Source organism: Cervus canadensis, chromosome 1, assembly GCF_019320065.1.
Source record: "Cervus canadensis isolate Bull #8, Minnesota chromosome 1, ASM1932006v1, whole genome shotgun sequence".
NCBI classification, from domain to species: Eukaryota; Metazoa; Chordata; class Mammalia; order Artiodactyla; family Cervidae; genus Cervus; species Cervus canadensis.
Window position 1 is genome coordinate 59428885 of NC_057386.1, and position 23809 is coordinate 59452693.

General features: G+C 36.2%; 1 protein-coding gene and 1 pseudogene across 1 annotated transcript; one reads left to right on the forward strand and one right to left on the reverse strand.

Moving 5' to 3' along the window:
* The first annotated feature begins 4639 nt into the window (after positions 1 to 4639).
* LOC122451895 (olfactory receptor 5I1-like) lies at positions 4640 to 5572 on the forward strand. The gene has a single exon (XM_043485009.1). It carries the CDS (start codon positions 4640 to 4642, stop codon positions 5570 to 5572), a length of 933 nt encoding a protein of 310 aa, XP_043340944.1.
* A 6957-nt stretch (positions 5573 to 12529) lies between these two features.
* On the reverse strand, positions 12530 to 13461 carry LOC122451933 (annotated as a pseudogene).
* Between the last annotated feature and the right edge of the window lie 10348 nt (positions 13462 to 23809).

Sequence of the window (23809 nt, forward strand, 5' to 3'; positions counted from 1 at the left end):
TTTTCTTCTCTGAGCCACTAGGGAAGCTCACTTATTTTACACATAGAAACTGATGTTTTGAGGATAAACATAATTAGGGTAATATAGGTTTTAAATTCTGAAAATATATCTAACAGAAACAACAGCAGAAACAAAAACCTACTGTTTGACACATGATAGTGTTAAAGAATCTGCCTGACAATGCAGATTTGATTGCATTTGATCTCTGGGTCAGGAAGATCCCCTGGAGAAGGAAATGGCAACCCAATGCAGCATTCTTGCCTGGGAAACTGCAAAGACAGAGAAGCCTGGTGGACTACAATCCCCGGGGTCACAAAAGAGTAGGACAAAACTTGGCAACTAAACAACAACAGCAATCCTTAAAACAAAGCTCACCATTACTGGACTATGATTAGGAATCAGAATTAAATATTGTGCAATTATATATTATTTATTTTTTAAGAATGGATGAATTAAATTAAATCAATTAAATCTGAACTGATTTTTATATTATAGTGTTTGTCCTATCTTATAGTAATGCATTGATATCAACAACTATCAATACACAGTGAAAAGACTCAGGCAGATAAGAGGGCTGACTTTAAGGGAGAAGAAAAAATAATGTTTAAAATATAATGACCTGATCCATGCCAGCCCCTTGCTCTTGGACCAGAGTCCTAAGCTCTGGTTATGCTATAATCTTATTTTTGTATTTCCTAACAATTTTGGGGATTTGATCCACAGTCCTTCCTACTGCTTAGAGTTCTAAGCATTTCTCTGGCTTCATACTGGGCTCTTCTTATAGTTTCTGAAAGATCTCAAAGGGTGTCCTGGGCCACCTGCATCAAAATCATTTAGATTACTTGTGAAAAAAAAAAAAAGATTTTCAGGCTCTTACCTAGATATCCTGATGTCTAGAAAAATTATTAAAATTAAAAGATGCTTGCTCCTTGCAAGGAAAGCTATGACAAACCTAGACAGCATATTAAAAAGTAAAATGATTACTTTGCTGACAAAAATCCATAGTCAAAGTTATAGCTTTTCCAGTACTCATGTAAAGATGTGAGAGTTGGACCATAAAGCATGCTGAGTGCTAAAGAATTGATGCTTTCAAATTGTGGTGCTAAAGAAAACTCTTGAGGGCCCCTTGGACAGCAAAGAGACCAAACCAGTCAATCCTAAAGGAAATCAACCCTGAATATTCATTGAAGGACTGATGCTGAAGCTGAAGCTCCAGTACTCTGGCCACCTGATGAGAAGAGCTGACTCATTGGAAAAGACTAAGACACTGGAAAAGACTGAAGGCAAAAGGAGAAGAGGGCGGCAGAGGATTAGACGGTTAGATAGTATCACCGACTCAATGGACATGAATCAGAGCAAGCTCAGGGAGATAGTGAGGGACAGGGAAGCCTGGCTGCCACAGTCCATGGGCTTGCAGAGACATGACTGAGTGACTGAAAAACAGCAAGAAAGAAATATTATAGAAATGGGAAAGGATGCTGGAACTGAATTTCTGAAGATCTCTACCAGTAATTCTCACGTGTTCTAAAGTTTGAAGACCACAGCTATATATTATTTCCATCAAAATATTCATATGTTTGATGACTTCAAGACTTACTTTGCTGTAGTATCTCACCATGTCCTCTCACCTGAATTAAGTTCTATACCTCCTTCTAGGTGGTACTTCCTCTGCGGTATTTGTCAATTTGACATCAGTTGAAACATGTATCATTCAGTTAAAACTAAAGAATTGTACATGAGTTATCCTCTTTCATTAACAGATCAAATTAATCACCATCTCTAAAAAAAATAAATAAAAGGTAATGATATTACTCAACCATTAAAAGTAATGAAATAATGACATTTGCAGAAGCATGGACCTAGACAGTGTCATGCTGAGTGAAGTAACTCAGACAGAGAAGGAGAAATATCATATGGCATCCTTTTTATGCAGAACTGAAAAATAATTAATACAAATGAACTTATAAAAAACAGAAAGAGATGCACAGACTTAAAGAATGAACTTATGGTTACCAGTGGAAAAGAGTAGGGGGAAGGAGAATGGGATTTGGTGATGAACATGTACACACTGCTGTATTTAAAATGGATTATCAGCAAGGACCTACTGTATAGCACTGGGAACTCTGTGTAATGTTATGTGGTTGCCTGGATGAGAGGAGAGTTTGAGGGGGAATGGATACTTGCATGTGTATGGCTGAGTCCTTCTCTGTTCACCTAAAACTACCACTACATTGTTGGTCAATCAGATATACCTCAATAAAAAACAAAAAGTTTAAAGAAATTAAAATAAAAGGAAAAAAGAAAAAGTGACTAAGGACTTCCCTGGCAGGTGAGCACATTGAGTTTTGGGGAAATAACTATATTATTTACAGTAACCTTCCAAGCTCCACCTTTTCTAACATTTCAATTTCTGGAAAGGTAGTGTTTATTGAAGAATGTCCAGTGTACAGAATGTCCAAACTCAGGACCTGTTCTTTGATTGCAAAGCTATGCCGTCCTGGACTGTTCATTGGGCTGAAATCATCAGTTCCTTCTCAATAAAACTGAGAGATGATCAGCCCTGTTTAAAGAACTGTGAGACTTAAATTAGATGAGAAAGTTTACTTTGAAAATTATAAGATGTAGATGTATTAATGTCAGATACACACATTTACCCAGAATTTACCTAATCCACCTAGAAACAGAACAGATGCAGAAAAATAGGTGCTGAGCAATGCAGAATCTACAATTATTATTGTGTCTGTAGTTCATTTTCTGTACCCAAAAAGATAGCTTCACAGATAGTTGTATTGTGCTTATTAACTCTGAATGTATACACGGTTTTAATATGACATTTAGTTTTGTTAAGAACTTGGAACAAATTAAGGATAGGATGGGAGGTTATGATTTTGGTAATGTGCTTAGATTATGTTCTGAGACAGAACATATGAGATGAAAATGAAACTGTATTCAAATCTGAAGTTATTTAAATACTGAGTTTGTAGGAACCATGAATAATGTGAATTGTTAAAGAAAAAATATATTTGTGTATATAACATATATGCACACATATTTAACTTATCTTTAACTTTTGTAGGCAGGAGACAGTGAGGTACAGGGAAGCCTGGCATGCTACAGTCCATGGAGTCCTAAAGAATCAGACACTACTTAGTGACTAAACAACAATAATAGTGCATATAGCATGCATAGGCATCAAAGATTTTACTTACTTTATTCAATATGTAACATCTTATAAAATGCACACAACATAATTTAAAGAACCACAATATTATAAATCAGGAATTCACAAATAAACTGACAAATAGATGTAAAGCTGGATTTTTGCCATCAGCAGAGAGAGAAATCAATTATCTCTATCCTAGGCAAAATGTGCCTGTCTATAGACAAGTGTCACTTGAATTGCTATGGGTTACCTACAATTTACAGAACTGTGGACTAAAGCAATGGAAAGGAAATGCAGAGATAATATAGAGAGGTGGGTAGGTGAGCATTTGTAACATCTTTTATAATTTTAATCAAAGGGGCCATCCAATATTCCTGAATATTATTATTGTATTGCCTAGATGAATTTAATAAATATGCAAGCATTTGGATTTCTCTAGTTGTATTTCATAGCTTGGATTTCAGATAACATAAAGTAGATATATGGAATTCCTCCGAATTACTATATTGCCCACTTTAGAACTGTGAATGAACAAGATGGTGAAGATATTGAGCCTAAAAGGAAGTTTAACACAATTTGATGAGGAAGGCACTGTCCTTTTCATTTTATAGGTGATGAAGCTGAAATATTGTGATTACTTGGCCTGCAGAAGACTTTATAACTGCTAAGTGACAGAGTTAGGATTTAGTTATTTACAGAACTAATTCTGAATCTTACCTATTTCTATTTTGTCAGTGGATTTCAAGAAACTTTAACTAGTTTCTTTAGTCCTCAGAGGTAAATTCTCAGCTCAAGGTTAGAAATAAAGAACTTCTACTCCTCTACATGTATAAGGCTTCAGCTGAAACAGAAATGCTATCTATTTGCTGTGTAAATAAAAACACCACAAAGAGAAAGAGAGACTAGTTACTCAGTTTGCTATGTAGCAATGAAACTAAGCTCAATCACTTGACCTTGGTGACAGATGAGAGAGTTGACTAAGCTCAATCACTTGACCTTGGTGACAGATGAGAGAGTTGATGACATTAAAGAATTCAGAGTTCACCCACTGGTTTGATGGTGTCTCATTTAATACACTTTTATGAAATAAAAGTGTAAATGATCAATTCAATTAAATAAACTATCTCAGGGAATTCCCTGGTCATCCAGTGGTTAGGACTCTGTGCTTTCAGTATAAAGTAGATGGGTTTCATTGCTCATAGGGAACTAAGGTCCTGCAAGCTACATATCTCTGCCAAACATTAAAAACTAAAGTAATTAACTAATTAAAAAAAAAAAAAGGTATTTCAGTTGAAAAACTATGCTTATATTAAACTTACTTTACTTATGTCTAAGTGTTATGAGGGTGCCCAAGTGTATTTAGAATTACTATTCTAACTACTTTAATTATTTTCATTTGTAGCTACTCTTCAGGTTATTATCAACATCCCCGTCTGTACCCTCCTGAAATTTCAACCTCCAGGAACCCTGTCAAGAATGGTGTTGGAGAACAGCACTGTGAAGACACACTTCTTTCTCTTGGGATTCAGTGACCACCCAGAACTGCAGAGTGTTCTTTTTGCTGTGTTTTTGTCCATCTACTCTGTTACTCTGATGGGCAACCTTGGGATGATTTTATTAATCACAGCCAGTCCCCCTTCGCACACCCCTATGTACTTTTTTCTCCGCATCTTGTCTTTCATAGACACCTGCTACTCTTCAGTCATTGCCCCCAAGTTACTTGTGGACTTAATTTCTGATAAGAAGACCATTTCTTACAATGGCTGTGCTGCACAGTTATATTTCTTCTGCTGGTTGGTGGACACAGAATCTTTTATCTTGATTGTTATGGCTTATGACCGGTACATAGCCATCTGTAACCCCCTGCTTTACACCATTATTATGTCCAAGAGGATTTGCTGCCAGCTTGCAGTTGGAGCATTTTTAGGGGGCACCATGAGCTCAGTGATTCACACCACTAATATCTTTCACCTGTCTTTCTGCTCCAGTGAAATTAACCATTTCTTTTGTGACATCTCCCCTCTCTTCTCTCTGTCCTGCACTGACACCTACATCCATGACGTTGTACTGGTGGTCTTCGCTAGTTTAGTGGAAGCCCTCTGCCTTCTAACAGTTCTCCTCTCTTATATCCTCATCATAGCAGCCATTCTTAAAACAGGGTCTGCTGACGGAAGAAAAAAAGGATTCTCCACTTGTGCTTCCCATCTGACTGTGGTCTCTATTTACCATGGTACCCTGATCTTCATTTATTTGCGTCCCAGTGCTGGCCATTCACTGGATATTGATAAAATGACCTCTGTGTTCTATACATTGATTATACCTATGCTGAACCCCCTGATTTACAGTCTAAGGAACAAAGATGTGAAAAATGCTTTTAGAAAAATGATTAGCAGGAAATTTCTTTCTTAAGAAAATATGAAACTGAGGCTGACAACTTTTCTACCTTGTTTATTGACCTTTAATTTTAACTAATGGACAAGTCAGTTTAATATGGGTGTTCCCTAATTCTACAGGCAATAAAGCCTCAACCACAAAATTGGGCCAGAGGCTAATGTTAGAGCCAGGTCCTGTTACATATGTCTAATTCTTTGTCATTTCAAGGTTGACTTTTTTTTTTTTTCACTCTCATTCATTGTTGGTATAAATTTAAATTAGTATCCTTTATGGAAGATAATTTGCTAATATTTGAATGAAATATAATATTCATCTGGGATTTGAAAATTAAATATGCAAGTATCATTTAAACCAGTAATTCTACATCTAGCAATTGAACCTGAAAATGTTTACCACTTTCAAAGTATTCATTGCATCAGAGCTTATAATCAGTCCAGTTCAGTTGTGTATAATCATTTGTTCAGCTGTGTACTACTCTTTGGAACCCCATGCACTGAAGCACGTCAGGCTTCCCTGTCCATCACCAACTCCTGGAGCTTACTCAGACTTGTGTCCATTGAGCCAGTGATGCCATCCAACCATCTCATCCTCTGACATCCCCTTCTTCTTCCACCTACAATCTTTCCCAGCATGAGGGGCAAGCTATTGAAAATAATCTAAATATCTACCAATAGGAAATAGGCTAAATGAAATAAATTTGAACTTTTATATTTTTTCCTCAGGAGTAGGTTTACCCTTCATATAATATTCTATATTTCATATTCTTATACTTTGTCTCTCATTTTGTTATTACAATTATACTCAGTATTGGATAAGCTTTTGATTATATATTGCAGCACTCTTTTGTGAAAATTTATAAATGAAATTCACTGAGCTTCTTTGTTAATTAATTTGATTTCCATAGCAGTATGTGTAGATGGTAGAGACTTCTCTGAGGCTCAATGATAAAGAACCCACTTGCCAAGTGCAAGAGACACAGGTTTGATCTCTGGGTCAGAAAGAGATCTTCGAGGAGGAAATGGCCACCTATTCTTGTATTCTTACCTATGAAATTGCATGGACAGAGGAGCATGGCTACAGCCTATGAGGTCAAAGAGTCACAGAAGACTTAGTGACTAAACAACAGCAACCATATGCAGATTGAAGCTTAACTGTCAAAATCGTACTCATGGTAAAAAGGCTTTCTCAAAAAAAAAAAAAAAAAGAAAGAAAGAAAGAAAAAGAAAGAAAGAAAAGAAAAGAAAGAAAAAGCCTCCCTCAAATATTAAGTCCTACATGATTTTTTTTTCCCTGCCATCCCCTTCAATTATGATGGTAACTCATATTCTAAACCTCACTAAATTTTATAATAATGTCATTTGTGTCTGTAGTTATACCCCTGTATTGAATTTCACTTCAGTTCAGTCGCTCAGTCCTGTCCAACTCTTTGTGACCCCATGAACTGCAACAGCCAGTCCTCCCTGTCCATCACCAACTTGCGGAGTTTACTCAACCTCATGCCCATTCAGTCGGTTATGCCATCCAACCATCTCATCCTCTGTCTCCTCCTGCCATCAATCTTTCTCAGCCTCAGGGTCTTCTCCAATGAGTCACTTCTTCACATCAGGTGTCCAAAGTATTGGAGTTTCAGCTTTAGCATCAGTCCTTTCAAAGAATATTAAGGAGTGATTTCCTTTAGTATTGACTGGTTGGGTCTCCTTGTAGTCCAAGGGACTCTCAAGAGTGTTCTCCAACACCACAGCTCAAAAGCATCAACTCTTCAGTGCTCAGCTTTCTTTACAGTCCAACTTTCACACCCATACCTGACTACTTTAAAAATCATAGCTTTGACTAGATGGATCTTTGTTGGCAAAGTAATGTCTCTGCTCTTTAATATGCCATCTAGTTTGGTCATAGCTTTTCTTCCAAGTAGCAAGCATCTTTCAGTTTCATGGCTGCAGTCATCATCTGCAGTGATTTTGGAGCCCACAAAAATAAAGTCAGCCACTGTTTCCACTGTTTCCCCATCTATTTCCCATGAAGTGATGAGACCTGATGTCATGATCTTAGTTTTCTGAATGTTGAGTTTTACGCCAACTTTTTCACTCTCCTCTTTCACTTTCATCAAGAGGCTCTGTAGTTCTTCTTAATTTTCTGCCATAAGGATGGTATCATCTGAGTATCTGAGGTTATTAATATCTCTCCTGGCAATCTTGATTCTGGCTTGTGCTTCATCCAGCTCAACATTTCTCATGATGTACTCTGCATATAAGTTAAATAAGCAGGGTGTCAATGTACAGCTTTGATGTACTCCTTTCCTTATTGGAACCAGTCTGTTGTTCCATGTCTGGTTCTAACTGTTGTTTCTTGACCTGTATACAGATTTCTCAGGAGGCAGGTAAGGTGGTCTGCTATTGAATTTATTCATTATTTTTATTATTATTATTTGGACTCTTGCCTCTTTATCATATTATCTTCTCTAGTGCATATAATGAGCAAAATTTTATGAAATAAAATTAATTTTACTAGTAAGATTTTCCCAGCTGTCCAGTGGTTAAGACTCTGCATTTTCACTGCAGGAGGTTCAGGTTCAATCCCTGGTTGGGAATTAAGATCCCAAAAGCCATGAGACACAGTAACAAAAAAAAATTATTTTTAATACTGACCATTTTTAATTCAGATTATATGCACATAATAGGCAGCAACTCTTTCTTTCTCTTGCACTTTTTGGCTCATTCTTCAGAAGGGCACCATACTACCCACACGCCTATTTAAAGATATTGTCAAATATGGTGAATTAAAAAAAAAAAAGAATAATGCAGGCTGCAAATATCAACTTCATCAAAGTCTGGCTTGTGAAATATTTTCTCAAAAATATATACAGTCTGAAATCCCTTGACTGATAAGCAGTTAACATTTCTAAGGAAGGATATCTTCTGAGGGCCAGAGATGAGAACTAAAGCAGATGGATGGTGAGATGATAGTCTGAGTGACTGCTGAGGCATGGCCAATAAAGAGATTGTGGATGGAGAGTCTAAAGTCAATGATAAACCCTAAGACAGTTGAGCAGTGTGAGAGAGGATGAATTAGAGAGGAACATCTTCTGACAATAAAAATGTGTACTGGATTATAAATCCAATTCCACTCATGACAGTGGAGAAACTAACTTTACAAGAAGAGTTTTGTCTGCAGAAATCAGCAGTGAGGTAGGACTTGTGACATCTGAAAATTAGACCATTAAGGTATTTTTCAGACATTTGGCCAAGATTAAAAATGGTGTGGCCAGTATGGGTCACTGTGAAGAAATCTCTGCTCAGCTCTAGCAGGAAGGAAGGCAGGGTCAGGAGAAGCTGGTCCTTAGGGTTCTGGGCAGAGAACTCCAGACATGAGCTGTGGCTGAGATGTGCAACTAGAATCTCTAAGACTGGCATGCGTGCATGCTATATCACTTAAGTCATGTCTGGCTCTTTGCGACCCCCATGGACTGTAGCTGCCAGGGTCCTCTGTCCATGAGATTCTCCAGGCAAGAGTACTGGTGAGGGTTGACATTCACTTCTCCAGTGTATCATCCGAGCCCAGTGAGCTGGCTCTAACATGAAAGATGAATCCTGCAGACTCCATCTTGTGACCTTATGTGATAAACTACATCATCTTTTCTTTCAGTACCAGAATTTAGTCCCTGATGAGGAGTTAGTTGGCTAACGTCACAGAGCTAGCAAGTAAAAGGTAGTATACAGATTTGGACTCAGGTCTACTCACTTAAAATCTTGTTATTACCTTAAACTCTATTCCATCTTCATCATTTTCTTGAAATGAACATAAATCAAAAACAAACAAACAAAAACAACCCAGGTTTCCTGATCATCTATAAACACTATTAAATCAAAACTTTGAAAAGATAAAGATACAAAAGGGATTTTTATTTTTAAATTACATATATATTTGAAAAATGGTCAGTGAAGCTAATTTTACATGATATGAATGGACTTCGTTTTTATAATGACCAGACATGTCCAACTGGTTGCAACTCCATAGGCTCTTCTGTCCATGGAATTTTCCAGGCAAGACTACTAGGGTGGGGTACCATTCCACATTCCAGGGAACCTTCCCAACCCAGGGATTGAACTCACACTTCTTTCGTCTCCTGCACTGGCAGGCTGATTCTTTACCACTGGCACTGAAACAGGAAACCAGGTTCTGTTCGTGGAGCCGAGGAAGGGACTCCACAAACTGGCAAACACTCACACAGGCAAAGTTTATTTCAAAAGATAGAGATCCAAAGCCCTTAGCATAGACACCGACGGGGGGTGAAGAGCCCCAAAAAGGTGGGGATTACAACAGTTTTATATATTTACTAGTATTGATCTATATATTTTTGGTTGACTTGTAACTTTAATATGTATCATTTTTGACCAGTTAAACTTCACAACATCCAGTTTGTCATTATTAAGGCTTTCCCAGATCCCCAAGTTTCTCAGTTTTCCCAAACATTGTGACACTGTTCCTTGACACTTTCTTAAGACCCCAGGCCATTATTTAGGGGCTAGACATATATGTTTAGGAGCTAATTGTTTACCTGGAGCTTTTCTCCTTGATAGACTAGTTAGCAGTTCATGATTGTATTGTCTTGGATCTGAATGTTTTATGACTTACCAGACCAGGGAGGCATTCCTCTGAATGCCTGGAAACTGGAAAAAGGACTGAGATGCTTACTTGAGAAGAAAAAAAAAATTGAAATTTAAAAAAAAAAAAAAAAAGGAATTGAGGTTTCAAAGTCTTACACCATCTAGAAATTTCTGCCTCAGCACCACCTGAGAAGCCTAATTTTTGCAGATATAAGTATTTTCACATGTTCTTAATAAATTTCATTGGGTTGTGAAAAGGTTTAGACAGTGATTGAGAGTTCCTGATATGTGCTATATTCTATGAACTATAAATAATTTGAAATCATGAGAGAATATATTGAAGAAGCAATAAAATATTTTTGTCTAACATTCCAATTCATATTAGAATTCTAATTCAAATAATCTGCTGAAAATCCCAAGTTTTTAAATATGTTTTTTCCTTCAAATGATGTCTTGATTATAAAATCATCAGGACCACAGGGATATTGGACATACGTGAGCAGGATCTGTGACTTGAATACGAATCTGCATAAGCAATTGCTCTCTCCTCCTAGAATTATAAAAAGTGGCTTCATGTTCCTTTCATGGCCACAACCTAAGATAAAATGAATGCTTCTGAGAACTTTAAATTGTGTTATGTTTTCACAACTGGGTTAATTGCTAATTGAATACAGGCAGAATAGAATACACAATTAATTAAGCTTTTGGAAAATATTTCAGGGATTAACTAGCATAAAATAATTTAGCACTACACAATTGTGATAACCACTTAAAATTTTGTTTAGAATATTATTCCAATTTATTTCATACTTTCATAGATAACATAATCACTATATATAGCATGCTAATATAACTAATACTTTGTTCCTCCCCTGCAAAGGTAACTATATTTGTGTTAATATGATTTAACATGTATGATTTATGATTTAAACTATATTATGGGGCCTTTCAGTTTATTTATTTATTTTCATTTTTAACTAGTGTAATGCTATGAACCCAGTGGGGAGATGGAGTCCTCTTTGGTAACCTTTGGAGGATCAGGTGATGTTTGCTGACATAACTAAGGCAGAATGAAGAGGAATTAAAGCAGAATGAAGAGCTTTACAACAAATAATTCCTGTCTCTGACTCTCATTTCTGTATAGGGCAAAAGAAAACATATTCAAATAGATTTCACCTAAAGTGAACATGGTAGGGTAAAATCAAAGAAAAGAGCAATTTGTTTGATCAAATTGCAAAGGTTCAATTTTATATTGATTGTCCTGGCTACACTCACTCATTTGTTGTTCAAGAAGTATTTTTGAATTGAATTTTCAAGTCAAACACTGTAAGTAGCATAGTAGAAAAAATGGTGAACAGGATAGTAAGTGCCATGCTTTTATGGAATATTTAGACCTGGAGGGAGGTTTCTCATATATTCTTATTTATTTATTTACTGCTTACTTCTATGTGTTATGATGGAATATTTACAGGGTGATGCAAGTACATAAAAAGGGTACAAACAAAACTAATCTGACACAGTAAAAGTCTCTCCTGACTGAGCAAGTCTATTAAGCTTATTGTTTTTTGTTTGTTTGTTTGTTTGTTTTAATGGAGCCTTTAGGGAGGTAAGTTTAACTGATGTGGATAGAGCAGTTGCTCTTCTCATGATACCTCAGTAGGACCTCCCAGGAACAAAGAAAAGAGATGTAAAAAGAAAAAAAAAAAAAAAAAAAAATCTTTTGTGCAAAACAGCAGAGACCCTATTGCTACTCTTCCTTAGTTTGGAGAGAAGATTAAGATCATTAAGGCCTGCTCCCTATACTCAATTTAGGCACAATTGAAAATAATGGGAAACATTCAGAAGGTTGTACTGGTGAGTTATAGGAACTTATGTCAAAGTACTAGAGCTTCAACTCTCAGAATCTTTAAAGATTAAAGAACAAAGGTTAAGAAACAGGGTAGAAAACTTGTCAGCATCAGTTTCATCCTTTCTTAAGAAAGAAATTCTTTGGCCCATTTTTTGATTGGGTCATTTATTTTTCTGGAATTGAGCTGCAGGAGCTGCTTGTATATTTTTGAGATTAATCCTTTGTCTGTTGCTTCCTTTGCTATTATTTTCTCCCATTCTGAAGGCTGTCTTTTCACCTTGCTTATAGTTTCCTTTGTTGTGCAAAAGCTTTTAAGTTTAATTATGTCCTGTTTGTTTATCTTTGCTTTTATTTCCAGTATTTTGGGAGATGGGTCATGGAGGATCCTGCTTTGATTTATGTCAGAGAGTGTTTTGCCTGTGTTCTTCTCTAGGAGTTTTATAGTTCAAAAACCACTAAAATATTGTAAAGTAATTAGCCTCCAACTAATAAAAATAAATGGAAAAAAATAAAAGAAAGAAATTTTCTGCTAATCATTTTCCTGAAGGCATTTTTTACATCTTTGTTCCTAAGGTTGTAAATTAAGGGATTTAACATAGGTACAATCAATGTATAGAACACAGAGGTCGCTTTATCAATAGCCATTGAATAGCCAGTGCCAGTGCACAAATAAGTGAAGATCAGGGTACCATGGTAGATAGAGACAATGGTCAGATGGGATGCACAAGTGAATTCTTTTCTTCTTCCCTCCGCAGGACCTGTTTTAAGAATGGCTACTATGATGAGGACATAAGTGAGAAGAACTGTCAGAAGGCAGAGAGCTTCCACTAAACTAGCGAAGACCACCAGTACAACGTCATGGATGTAAGTGTCAGTGCAGGACAGAGAGAAGAGAGGGGAGTATCACAAAAGAAATGGTTAATTTCATTGGAGCAGAAAGACAGGTGAAATATATTTGTGGTGTGGACGATTGAACTCATGGTGCCTCCCAGAAATGCTCCAATTGCAAGCTGGCAGCAAATCCTCTTGGACATAATAGCAGTGTAAAGCAGGGGGTTGCAGATGGCTATGTACCAGTCATAAGCCATAACAGTCAAGAGAAAAACTTCTGTGTCCACCAAACAGCAGAAAAGATATAACTGTGCAGCACAGCCATTGTAAGAAAAGGTCTTCTTATCAGAAACTAAGTCCACAAGTAATTTGGGGGCAATGACTGAAGAGCAGCAGACATCTACGAAAGAAAAGATGTGGAGTAAAAAGTACATAGGGGTGTGCAAAGGGGGACTGGCTGTGATTAATAAAATCACCCCAAGGTTCCCCATGAGGGTAACAGAGTAGATGGACAGAAAAACAGCACAAAGAACACTCTGCAGTCCTGGGTGGTCACTGAATCCCAAGAGAAAGAAATGTGTCTTCACAGCACTGTTGTCCACCTCCATTCTCTGCAGTGTTTCTGGAGGTCGGAATTTTGACAGGGTACTGATGGGGATGTTGATAATAACCTGAAGAATCACAAAGAAATAAATATGAAAATTGCTAAAGTAATTACAACATTAGTTCTAAATCCACTTGGGCATCCTGGTAACCCCTAGGCATATGAACAGTAAGCACAGAAAATGTACATATTTCCAGTTGAACTGATAAGTTACCACTTCTATTCCTTAAAGCTATCATTTTCCACATTAAATGACATAGCATCAAACCAGTGGGTGAGCTCTAACCTCTGAACCTCTTTCATTTACTCGCTCATCTTTCACCAATGTGAATGATCATGGTTAACCACATTGCATATAGCAAACTCTGAGTAACTCACATCTGTTCCACTTTGCAGTGTTATTTCACTTGCACAACAAATTAAAGTATTTCTGTTTCAGTTGAAACCTTGACTAGGTAGAGGAGTCAAAGTGCTTAATCTCTCATACATTGAGATGTGACTTTGCTTCTGAGGAACAAAGGGACTTCTAAGAGTTGTTTGTAAAACAGAAAGAGAAAATATTCAGAATTAGTTATATAAGTAACTGAATCCTAACTCTACCACTCAGCAGTTGCAATTCTTTAGGCCAGCCAGGTAATCACTAAGTTTAAGTTTCATCATCATTAGTGAGATATTAGTGTGCCTGTCTCATCAAATTTTATGTTACATGAGTTTTCTTCTACAGTTAAATATCTTTAGCATCTCATTGATTCACTGTTCTAAAGTTGGCAACATATTAATAGTAATTAGTACATTCATTTTTTTATTTTTTTAAATTATAAGCCAAGCTATGGAATCCAGTTAGAGAAATCTTCATACTTGGACAATTATTGAATTCATCCATGCAATATAATGATAGTATTCAGGAATGTTTCCATGAGTAATGAAAAATTGTAACAGATGTTTAAAAAGGGTCACCTTCCCATTTCTCTTAATGATGCATTCTCTTGTTGTTGCACTAGTCTATAGCTCTGTAAACTGTAAATAACCCAGAGAAATGCACATGATATTTGTCTATAGACAGGTACATATTTATTTTTTTTCCAGCATACAGAAACTGATTTGCTCTGCAATGGAAAAGGCAGTGTTGCATCATTTATCGGTTTATGTGTGAATTCCTGATTTATAATATTGTGATTCTTTGAATTATCTTTTGTAGCATTTATAGCATTTTGATGAATGAAATAAGCAAAATTGTTTACATGTGCCCATTTTATTTAAGTATAAAGTTCGTATGTATGTCATATATATATATAGTGAAAGTGAAAGTCACTCAGTCATGTCCAACTCTTTGCAACCCCATGGACTGTACAGTTCATGGAATTCTCCAGGTCAGAATACTGGAATGGGTAGCCATTCCCTTCTCCAGGAGATCTTTCCAATCCAGGGATTGAGCCCAGAGCTCCTGCATTACAGGTGGATTCTTTATTAGCTGAGCCACCACATAAGCCCATATATATATATGTATGTATGTCATAGATAATTTATATATATATATGATACTTATATAATTCTTTGTTAACAAACTATGTAACACACAGCTGCTACAAGTTCAACATTTGCATAACTTCAGATTTGAAAATATTTTCATTTTATATACTCTATCTCAGATTATGATCTAGCCACACTACCAAAATCTTATCTTCCAATTTTGTCTCAATTTGTTCCAAAGTTTTTGATAAAACTGAGTGTTTTTAAAATTTTGCATACATTTAGAATTAATAGGCATAATGCAACTATTTGCCAAGCTATTCTTTGGGTATAGAACATGAACTATGGATACAATAATGACTGGATTCTGGATTACTTAACGTATATTTTTCTACATTTGTTCTGTTCTTAGCTAAATTAGCGACTTCCGAGGTCCAGTGAGTGGTAAAGAATCTGCCTGCCGATGCAAGAGATAAAGGAGATAAATTAGAGTAAGTGTGAAAATCTGGCATAGATACATTGCCATCTTATAATTTTCAAAGTACTTTCTCATCTAACTTAATTCTCACAGTTCTTTAAATTATGCTGATCACCTCTATTGAAAAGGAACTGATGATTTCAACCCAGTTAAGGATCCAGGATTGCATAACTTTGCAATCAAAGAGCCAGGGCCAGAGTTTGGACCTTCTGGATCACTAGGCACTCTTCAATAAATACTACCTACAGAAATGGAAATGTTAGAGACAGCGGTGCTTAAAAGATTAGCATAACCAAGATAGTCATTGCCCAGAACTCAATGAGCTGAATTGGATATGGGGATATTAGTTTAAAGCTAGCATACATCTTGATTTAGAGTTTGTGCTCAAATAGGAAGATTTACATCCTTTGACGCAGTAGCACAGAAGATATTTTGTGGTGGTTGAAACACGGATTCCTTTTTCCACTATGCAAAAGTTTAAGCAAAGAAGGAAAGCATCACTGATCTACTAGTTAATTCATTACAATTCTCCTTTCCTTAAATATAGAAAAGGTTTCCTTCTTAGAAAATACTAACTATCCTTGAATGATACCCCATCTGTTTTGTTCTGCAAACATAGAGAAGAGACTGTTTATTGACTAAGGAGTAGAGCAATTGCCACTCTCTGAAGGCAAGCAAAAGATACAATTATATCTTTTCTGAGCCATTCTTTCTTTTACAATAATGGAAAATGACTATTCAAAAGTAGACATCAAATAAAGAGACTCATCTTTAGGGACAATGCTTAAATAAGTTTGAGGCCTTGGCCATGAGAAACAAACACCTCTTTGCTGAAGTTGTTTTTCTACCAAATCTTGTATTTCTATTCACAAATGTACAGGACCTGAAGAAAAAACTTATACAAAGAATATTAATTGTAATAATATGTCAAGTTTATTGCACATTTCAAGACTGAAAGAAAATTTCAGTTCAGTTCAGTTGCTCAGTCATGTCCAACTCTTTGTGACCCCATGAATTGCAGCACACCAGGCCTCCTTGACCATTACCAACTCTCGGAGTTTACTCAAACTCATGTCCATTGAATACATGATGCAATCCAGCCATCTCATCCTCTGCCATCCCCTTCTCCTCCTGCCCTCAATCTTTTCCAGCATCAAGGTCTTTTCCAATGAGTCAACTCTTCGCATGAGGTGGCCAAAGTATTGGAGTTTCAGCTTCAGCATCAGTCCTTCCAATGAACACCCAGGATTGATCTCCTTTAGGATGGACTGGTTGGATGTCCTTGCAGTCCAAGGGACTTTCAGGAGTCTTCTCCAACACCACATCTCAAAAGCCTCAACTTTTCGATGCTCAGCTGTCTTCACAGTCCAACTCTTACATCCATACATGACCACTGGAAAAACCATAGCCTTGAGTAGATGGACATTTGTTGGCAAAGTAATGTCTCTGTTTTTTAATATGCTATCTAGGTTGGTCATGACTTTCCTTCCAAGGAGTAAGTGTCTTTAAATTTCATGGCTGCAATCACCATCTGCAGTGATTTTGGATCCCAGAAAAATAAAGTCAGCCACTGTTTCCACTGTTTCCCCATCTATTTCCCATGAAGTGATGGGACCAGATGCCATGATCTTAGTTTTCTGAATGTTGAGTTTTAAGCCAACTTTTTCACTCTCTTCTTTCACTTTCATCAAGAAGCTTTTCAGTTCCTCTTCACTTTCTGCTATAAAGGTGTGTCATCTGCATATCTGATATTATTGATGTTTCTCCCAGAAATCTTGATTCCAGCTTGTGTTTCTTCCAGCCTAGCGTTTCTCATGATGTACTCTGCATATAAGTTAAATAAGCAGGGTGACAATATACAGCCTTGATATACTCCTTTTCCTATTTGGAACCAGTCTGTTGTTCCATGTCCAGTTCTAATTCTTGCTTCCTGACCGGCATACAGGTTTCTCAAGAGGCAGGTCAGGTGGTCTGGTATTCCCATCTCTTTCAGAATTTTCCACAGTTTATTGTGATCCACACAGTCAAAGGTGTTGGCATAGTCTTAATAAAGCAGAAATAGATGTTTTTCTGGAACTCTCTTGCTTTTTCAATGATCCAGAGGATGTTGGCAATTTGATCTCTGGTTCCTCCGCCTTTTCTAAAACCAGCTTGAACATCTGGAAGTTCACTGAAAAGAAAATGCCAAGATTCCAAAAAGAAATATTAAAGCTAAATAGAACAAATGGAAAAGGAAAACTATACAGGAAACAAAAGACAGACTCCATTGAGGCGCCAACTACTATCTTTCTATGTATTTGGCAGGTGAGCATGAAAACAGAGGATTTTGGAAGAGTTTAGCAAAATCATCTATTCCTGCAGGAATTTCTCTTTATTGATACTAGTCACTACTTATTTTTATTTTTCTGTTCCCTTAAAGCCATTATTCTAATCCCTCCCCAGTACTGTCACTTGTGTGTTGGTATTAATGCAATACTGTAAGAGAAGATTAATAATATAATAAACAGATTGAGTCAGCCTTAATTGATATGTAAATCTATACATGATTTAAAAAGAAATAATAGGTGATTAGAATAGTGTTATCATTTAGATTCTTAATCAGAGTCCAATATAGTGAGAATTGTCTTAATATCATGTGTCAAATGTTTGGGTTTTCTTGCTGCTATTGTTTTTGTTAGACATATCTTGAGAATTTAAAACTTGTGTTACTCTGGGAATGTTTATTCTCAAAAATTTATTTTTCAGTTTCTACATGTAGAATAAGTGACTATGGAAAGATAAGAATTTAAAATCCCATCAAGTTCTAACATCCTGGAATTAAGAATACTTACCAGATCACTATCTTTTTCAATCACCTTCTTTATATACTCAGTCAGCAGTGGTTCATTTTTCACTGGAAAAGGCAATTTTGATACTTAAAGATAGAAAAAATTGACCTATTGCAATATTTTTTTATAATTCATTTTGGCTGGCCTTCTGTGTTCATAGAAGAAATTTGTGTCTCCCTTCTTTGTTCATAGAAGAAATGTGTGCTTCCCTCAGGAAGACTACTGTTCGTTAGGATAATTCAAGACCTTTTATATTTCTCTGAGGCTTTTGAGACTAATTTTCTGATCTCACATCTGATTCCAGGAACACACACTGATACCCCAATCCCAGTGGGAATATTTACCAGCATAATTACAGTTCTACTGAGGAATTGTTTAAACACAAAATGAGATTTTGTAATATGTTTTTCTACAGGTTAAGAATGTCTCAGGGAAACATATTATTATATTGTGGCTTGCAAAATGGTATGCTATTATATGCAAAATTGTATTATGTATGTCTTATCTAATTTTATTTAACCTGCTCAAAGCAATGTATCAAACAATTAACAGCCTATACTAGGAAGGTGGAATAAACTGGCATAGTCTGGAATTGGTGCAGTGATGTGCCTTCTGGCCAAAGCTGTGACCTCATCTATGAGGAGGAAGAACAGCGAGGGAAAGACTCTCAGTTCAGGAGCTTCTGATAATTCAGTGATAATGAACTTTCCCACAGGAGCGCTTTATACCACATGTCAGGTTTTGGAAACTAAATGATAAATTTTGTGTTTCTCCTGAAAAAAAAAAAAAGGGAGAAAGCACATTTATATTAACTTCAGAAAACTATAATATTGGCGTCAAACACTGTCTTTATTTATTTGGCTTTCTTTATTTTTTTATTTTTAACAAACAGTCTAAAATACAATCATCAAATAATTCATAATGTTCAGTGTCTCAGATGATCTGATTAAAACTCAAGTATCAGCAGAAATTGATATAATTCCAAACTTTAATCTTTCAAAATAAATTGAGTTGATTAATTCAATTAGGTATTTTGCTGGATCTTGAAACAGAGTCAGTGATATATTTTAGAGCCTGATGAAGACCAACTCTTTCCTTGAAAAATGTAGTCAGTCCACCAAAGTAGGATGGCAGCTCTTATAATACTATATCAGCTCAGTTCTGTTCAGTCATTCAGTCGTGATTCTATATAATACAAGCTATTTGTTTTAATTCAGTTATCAGTCACACAGATTTGTAGTAGGTGAGGCTTTGTACAATTCCCTTGTGGGGAGCATGACCCTTCTCTTTGAAATTAGTGGCTCATAAGGACGTTTACATTTGGATTTGTGTAGAATAAAAAAGAGAATTTCAATATATGCTGATGGCTATCATAATTTTTACCTATCAAATTAACAAAGGGATTTAATTAATTACAATAGTAGTGGTAAGTGTCAATAAGGACACAGAAAGATGTAACTCTGGTATACATTTTTCTGGAAAGCCATTGATAACATATTTCCCAAGTCTTAGCATTGAAAGCCATAAAATTATATGATTTTTTAATGAGATGTTTTATTCTTGAAAGTGAAAGTGAGTCACTCCACCTCGTCCAACTCTTTGTTACCCCATGGACTGTAGCCCACCAGGCTTCTCTATCCATGGGATTCTCCAGGCAAGAATACTCGAGTGGGTAGCCATTCCCTTTTCCAGGGAATCTTCCCAACCCAGTGATTGAACTCAGGTCTCCCACATTGCAGGTGGACTTATTCTTAGCTATTAAAAGAAATAATTTAAGTACATATTGATAAAATTGAGGGGAAAAAGCTATCTTCAAAGCTACATTGTACCATTGTTTAGAATTCTAACAATATGGAAAGTTAACAGTGAAAAATAGAGTTGTTTTTTTTTTTGTTTTTTAACTCCGGTGCATCATATCTTGGGTAGAAAATTATCACTTTATTTAAAATTATGGTTTTGCATTTTAAAAGATTATGGTTAATTTAAAAACTAAAGATATCTAAGTATACACTTAGGGTATATATGCAGATGTAAATGAAGGTGTATATGTAGAGGTATGAGTGCACAGAGATATTATATGTTATTACTCTTATTTGCCTACAGTCCTAAAAAGATAGCTCCTTTATCCATATTAAGAAAGAGGCAAGTAAAAATTTCTCCAAGGTCTCTCAAGTTCTACATTATGGATTCTATGTGAGTAGGATCTACCGTTCAGACATTTTCCTGAGGAAAAAAAAACAAGTGGAAATTGACCAGTTTTACATTCTGCTCTCCTTCCTAACAGCAGGATTATACATGCTTTCTTATACATAGTAACAAGATAGAGTCAAGTACATGCATGGCAAGTCGCTTCAGTCATGTCTGACTCTGTGTGACCCCATGGACTGTAGCCCCCCAGTTTCCTCTGTCCGTGGGATTCTCCAGGCAAGAATAGCAGAGTGGGTTGCCATGCCCTCCTCCAGGGGATCTTCCAGACCAAGGGATCGAACCCAAGTCTCTTACTTCTACTCTGGCAGGTGGGTTCTTTACCACTAATGCCACCAGAAGTGCATCTTCTCCATAACTTGATTGTTTGTTTGTTTGTTTTTAATTTATTTTTATTAGTGGAGGCTAATTACTTTAATAATTTCCTTAAAATAAAAAATTCTCCAATTCTTTAAATGGAAAACATATCACTTTCCTGAAATCATATTTTCATTGCCTGACCAACCAACAAATCACATCAAAACAAAAGAAAAACAAATTATAGCAACAACAACAAAAATTGAGTGATTTGCTTACTTCAGAGTTAAAATAGAAACATCAACTTGGAAAATTGCCTTCCTTAAGTTCTAGACTAATAATAATAAGCTAATTTATGATAAACTCATAGCTTCATCATTTTATGCCCTATTTATTCTTAGTAATATTTCTCTGGTAAAGTCTACTTTGTTTTATATTAATGCATGAGATACTTTCTGCCCTTTTATATTTAACTCTTCATAATTTACACATATATATAATTTATATTTAACTCTTTATAATTGAGATTCCTTTAGAAAGCACTTTAATTCATTCATTTTAGAGGCATATGAGCTAAAAAAATGAGTAACACAGTGTAACTTATACTCTGCAGCAGCTATAGGAGTTACCAAAGACTAATTGAAATCTAAAGGTAAATAATAGAAGAGTATGGAATTTTGCATCAGTATTTATTGAAAAGTGTCAGTGCCTGTAGTGTTGCCATATTAAATCATCCTCTTGATTATGCCACGCACTAATTTTTAAACCACAGAGGACTTAAGTAATATGTATTTCCATTTGTTCAGAATGAGAGTAAAGGAATCGTGTCTATGACTACACCAAAAAAAAAAAAAAAAATTAGTCATCCTGTCAAGATAGAGAGGAAGCTTGACAATTTACGCTCTGAAAATAGATTATTGTTTACTGATTCCAGTCAACATTAATATAACATTTCTGCTACTTTCCACTTTTGTTCTATTTAATGTAAAAATCAAGTGAGCAAGGATGTGTTGAAGAAGATAGTTTATTTGTGAATATATATAAAATAATGCTGGTTTTCACTACACATCAAAATGTTAGCCATGAAAAAAGTGATATTACATAATTCATCATTGTAAGTTTGAAATCATATAAGCATTTCAAGTTACCTCATTAAACTAACATAAAATTGTTTTTCAGTTTTTACTTCATCCTCACAAAAATGGAATTATTATAATATTTAATATTTATTTAATATTTTTTCTCAAAAGATTAGGAATTTTGTTCAGACATGAAGATTATAGAACAGAAAACAGATGTGTAAATTATTCTGGCAAAACTGATGAGACTGCAGATGAAATAAAATATAAATATGATTTTTATTTTCAAATTAAATATATGTGTCTATGAGGGTGAAAGTGAAAGTTGTTCAGTCACTTCTGATTCTTTGTGACCCCATGGACTGCAGTCCATGGAATTCTCCAGACCACAATACTGGAGTGGCTAGCCTTTCCCTTCTCCAGGGGATCTTCCCAATCCAGGGATTGAACCTAGGTCTCCTGCATTGCAGGCAGATTCTTTACCAGCTGAGCCACAAGGGAAGCCCAGGAGTACTGGAGTGGGTAGCCTATCCCTTCTCCAGTGGATTTACTGACATGGGAAATGAACTGGGGTCTCCTGCATTGCAGTAGATTCTTCACCAACTGAGCTATCAGGAAGCCCCTAAATATTACATTGCTTAGAGGAGAATGTAATCCTCCCCGATATACACAACCATGTTGATAAGATTATTTCTATGTTTCAGTTCAGTTCAGTTCAGTCGCTCAGTCATGTCCAACTCTTTGCGACCCCATGAATCTCAGCACGCCAGGCCTCCCTGTCCATCAGCAACTCCCGGAGTTTACTCAAACCCATGTCCATTGAGTCGGTGATGCCATCCAACCATCTCATCCTCTGTTGTCCCCTTCTCCTCCTGCCCTCAATCAAAAAAACCTCAGGGTCTTTTCAACTCTTTGCATGAGGTGGCCAAAGTACTGGAGTTTCAGCTTCAGCATCAGTCTTTCCAATGAACACCCAGGACTTATCTCCTTTAGGATGGACTGGTTGGATCTTCTTGTAGTCCAATGGACTCTCAAGAGTCTTCCCCAACACCATAGTTCACAAGCATCAATTCTTCAGCGCTCAGCTGTTTTCACAGTCCAACTCTCACATCCATACATGGCCACTGGAAAAGCCATAGCCTTGACTGGACAGACTTTTGTTGGAAAAGTAATGTCTCTGTTTTTTAATATGCTATCTAGGTTGGTCATAACTTTCCTTCCAAGGAGTAAGTGTCTTTTAATTTCATGGCTGCAATCACCATCTGCAGTGATTTTGGATCCCAGAAAAATAAAGTCAGCCACTGTTTCCACTGTTTCCCCATCTATTTCCCATGAAGTGATGGGACCAGATGCCATGATCTTAGTTTTCTGAATGTTAAGCTTTAAGCCAACTTTTTCACTCTCTTCTTTCACTTTCATCAAGAGGCTTTTTAGTTCATCTTCACTTTCTGCCATAAGGGTGGTGTTATCTGCATATCTGAGGTTATTGATATTTCTCCTGGCAATCTTGATCCCAACTTGTGCTTCTTCCAGCCCAGCGTTTCTCATGATGTACTCTGCATATAAGTTAAATAAGCAGGGTGACAATATACAGCCTTGATGTATTCCTTTTCCTATTTGGAACCAGTCTGTTGTTCCATGTCCAGTTCTAATTCTTGCTTCCTGACCTGCATACAGGTTTCTCAAGAGGCAGGTCAGGTGGTCTGGTATTCCCATCTCTTTCAGAATTTTCCACAGTTTTTTTGTGATCCACACAGTCAAAGGCTTTGGTGTAGTCAATAAAGAAGAAATAGATGTTTAGATTGTACTTAAACATTAGAGTTATTTTTAAGCAATGTTCAAGTCCCAGGAACGCTATTAGCTCTCAATTTTTACAACTAATCTACTCAATTGTATGAAGACCTTCTAGAGAGTCCTGATAAGGAGAACTGAGATATAGGCTTGATCAAGCTTCTATGTGAAGTAATAATATACGTATAATGATTAGTAAGTTATAGAAAGGGGACA

What these genes read in the sequence shown, in the direction of transcription:
- LOC122451895 (XM_043485009.1), top strand. Translation starts at nt 4,640, where the DNA reads ATGGTGTTGGAGAACAGCACTGTGAAGACACACTTCTTTCTCTTGGGA.